The 3,620-nt window shown below is 40.5% G+C and overlaps 1 protein-coding gene across 1 annotated transcript in view; it reads right to left on the minus strand.

The window, feature by feature from the left end:
* The window catches only part of LOC106811579 (netrin receptor UNC5B-like), a 1,784-nt gene extending 819 nt beyond the window's left edge, over positions 1-965 (minus strand). Inside the window, exon 1 of the mRNA XM_014815256.1 lies at positions 525-965. Coding sequence (XP_014670742.1) covers positions 525-655 — 131 coding nt within the window. The 5' untranslated portion in view covers positions 656-965. The remainder of the gene's footprint in view (positions 1-524) is intronic.
* Positions 966-3,620: the final 2,655 nt, after the last annotated feature.

Consider the following 3,620-nt stretch of genomic DNA (forward strand, 5'->3'; position numbering starts at 1 on the left):
GTCTCGTCTCTGCTCCGTCTCTCTCCTCTCTCTTCTTCGCTCGCCTCTCTCGTCTCTCTCTCCTGTTCTCTCATCTCTCTCTCTCTCTCTTTCTCCTCTTCTCGTCTCGTCTCTCTCTCTCTCCCTCTCTCGTCGTCCTCTCTCGTCCTCTCTCTCCTCTCCCCTCTCATCTTTCTCTTCTCTCTCTCCTCTTTCTTTCGCGCTCTCTCTCTCTCCTTTCTCTGTTTTCTCTCTCTCTCTCTCTCTCTTCTCTCTCCTCCCTGCTCTCTTCTCCCTCCTTCTTCTCTCCTCTCAGTCTCTCCCTCCTCTCTCCTCTTCTCTCGAGAGAGAGAGAGAGCGAGAGAGCAGCTGGAAAAGATATCAGGACACATTCAGCGGGAAGATATTCACCTTCACTAAAATAACATTGAATCGAAATAAAATTGAATGACATTAAAATAACATTGAATTTTTCCCGATTCTTCCCCACAGCTGTGTAATTCTGCGGAGACAGGAAGCGCACGCGGCAGACGATGTAGACTCACCGGAAGTAGACCTGGCTGGCGGGAGCGGCCTTGCAGCGCAGCGTCACGGGAGCATACCGGACGATGAACGCGTCTTCCGGTTCCTGCTCGAACGCAGGAAGCTTCATGTTGGCTTCCGACAGCGTGTACATGTTCCCGTCGCCTTCTTCCGGAAACGGAAGCAGGTCCGGCGTCCCGGCTGTTCCGAAAGAGAGAGAAAGCGAAATAAAATCGGATTAGCGAGATGTCACGCGATATTCAAACAAATACTGAAAGAGTGTCCGCCGCACGTTTTTCATATTAGATTCTCTCATATATAGATATCTTTGATCATAGATTATCAATATATCATATCACTTATAACTCATGTTACAAGTTTCACATATATACTAAGTGAGGGTACGCGTGTTCTTTTCCTAATATTAATTCTACAATGACTGTACAAATACTGAGAGAAAGTCAGCACGGTTCTTTCCTAATATTAATTCTACTAGTTGTACAAATACTGAGAGAAAGTCAGCACGGTTCTTTCCTAATATTAATTCTACTAGCTGTACAAATACTGAGAGAGTGTACGCACGTTTTCTTCCTAATATTATTTTTACTAGCTGTACAAATACTGAGAGAATGTACGCACGCTTCCTTCCTCATATTAATTCTACTTGTTGTAAAAGATTTTGCGTTGTGTTAACCAAGTGAGAATTGTAATTTATTAACGTATATCCTAATCTAATCATCATTTCATCATCACACGTTCTTTGTGATTGTAGCGTGCTCGATTAATAATGAAAATGAAAAGAATGAAATAAAATCAAAATTGCTGTTGAATCAATAGGAATGGATTATTATGGATTTTGCTGCTTGTTGACATTGTGATATGGGACAGAGTAAAACAATAAGAGAATGAAACAATGAGACAATGATGAGACAATGAGACAAATAGAACGTGTAAGGAAGACAATAAGCTATAGACAACGATGATGTTCACACTCTTCTGTTGCTAGATTATATGTGTAGTGTGAAAGTGTAGTGCTTTAGTTTACCCTGTGTGAATTGTACGTGTTTTGTAAGTATAGAATATACAGTGAAACGGCAGTTGTAAACGATTACCAATTCTACCTTCTACTTATTGTGATTCACGCATTTTACGGCGCATATAGCAATCATCTATAAGCGCACAGTTGTCTGGCAACCAAATTTATCCAGCGACTACATTGATTGCCGACGACCAGGGGGCCGTTGTCAGAAACATCGTAAAGTTAATGCTAAAGTTAATGCTACGATAACACTTACGATTAATGCTCACGTTGCGAGACTAGCGTTGACAGAAACAAATCGCAGCTATTAGAAAACTTACGATAACAGGAACTTCATCACAAGGCTGCTGATTGAATTAGAATCGATCACAAAATTCAAATTCATAAACATTTATTGTACATTACAGTAATTTATGCATATTATGATGGCTAACCACATATAAATAATATTTGATGAAAAATGACGTGGTCATGAATTTATTCTGCACAACAAGACAAATTCTCACACTGTAACGCGAGACGCGAGAGTTGTGGCAAGCATGGTAAACATCAAAAANGGCGCATATAGCAATCATCTATAAGCGCACAGTTGTCTGGCAACCAAATTTATCCAGCGACTACATTGATTGCCGACGACCAGGGGGCCGTTGTCAGAAACATCGTAAAGTTAATGCTAAAGTTAATGCTACGATAACACTTACGATTAATGCTCATGTTGCGAGACTAGCGTTGACAGAAACAAATCGCAGCTATTAGAAAACTTATGATAACAGGAACTTCATCACAAGGCTGCTGATTGAATGAGAATCGATCACAAAATTCAAATTCATACACATTTATTGTACATTACAGTAATTTATGCATATTATGATGGCTAACCACATATAAATAATATTTGATGAAAAATGACGTGGTCATGAATTTATTCTGCACAACAAGACAAATTCTCACACTGTAACGCGAGACGCGAGAGTTGTGGCAAGCATGGTAAACATCAAAAAACAAGAGAACAAATGCCATACGCCATTTGTAAATGTATTGTTTTGTTTTATTAGCGGTAGATAATTAATGATTTTGACGTGTTTTTAAAGCAAAACACAAATTTTATTCATTATTATAAAATATAATATTACTATAATTGTAATTCGTAGTGTAAATGTGTTATTTTCAACTTAATATTAAAGTTACGAGAGGGTCTGGGCTCTCGTAATGTTAAGCGAATATTTGCGAGGATTTTTCGTTCTCATAACATTACGATGTTTTTGTCAACGATTTACGAGTGGAAGTTAATGGTAAGACTAATGTTGCGACTAATTTTGTTTCTGACAACGGCCCCCTGGATTCGAAACACAACAAGGGGTGCTGCCGATATACGCATCACTGCTGTTTGACTGAGCTGCAGGAGATGAGCCTACAATTTCTCTGCTGTAACGATGATGAAGAAGAAGGAGGAAGAAGAGGATGAAGAAGAAGGAAGAAGAAGAGGATAAAGAAGGAGGAAGAAGAGAAGAAAAGAAGAGATGAAGAGAGGAGGAAGAAAGAAGAAATAAACATTGAGATGCTTGGCAGATCCCGCAGTTGATTGTGACATTCGATATGCAGAGATTCGCCATATATATACGAGCAAAATGTATGGAAATGCAGAGGGACAGTACGTGATAGGCAGCTGCAAATAGCGCATTATAGAGCCAGAACATTCACAATTGTACGACCTGGCTATGGAAGAAGCAGGAACGACACAGAAAAACGCCGATTCACATATCGAGGCAGCAAAATATTGCTACCATATGCTATCACGCTGCAACGGACCGCACGCGGATCCGATCGACGGCCGTCGCAAGCAAGCATTACATACGGAGACCGGAGGCAGCTGCAGTATTGATTTCGCCCGAACCCCTATAGCAACCAGGGGCCCGTTTCACAAAGCTCTCGTTAAGTTAGTGATGGGTTAAAGAGGGGTTTTAGAATATCCTTATATTTAGAGTGCTTCACGAAAGCCTCGCTAAGTTTCCACGTTTCACAAACGTCTCGCTAACTCAACGACGTTGCTATTAAGGAGGAATCTTAAGGACAGGTCAGG

Source organism: Priapulus caudatus, unplaced genomic scaffold (assembly GCF_000485595.1).
Source record: "Priapulus caudatus unplaced genomic scaffold, Priapulus_caudatus-5.0.1 Scaffold553, whole genome shotgun sequence".
Taxonomy (NCBI): domain Eukaryota; kingdom Metazoa; phylum Priapulida; class Priapulimorpha; order Priapulimorphida; family Priapulidae; genus Priapulus; species Priapulus caudatus.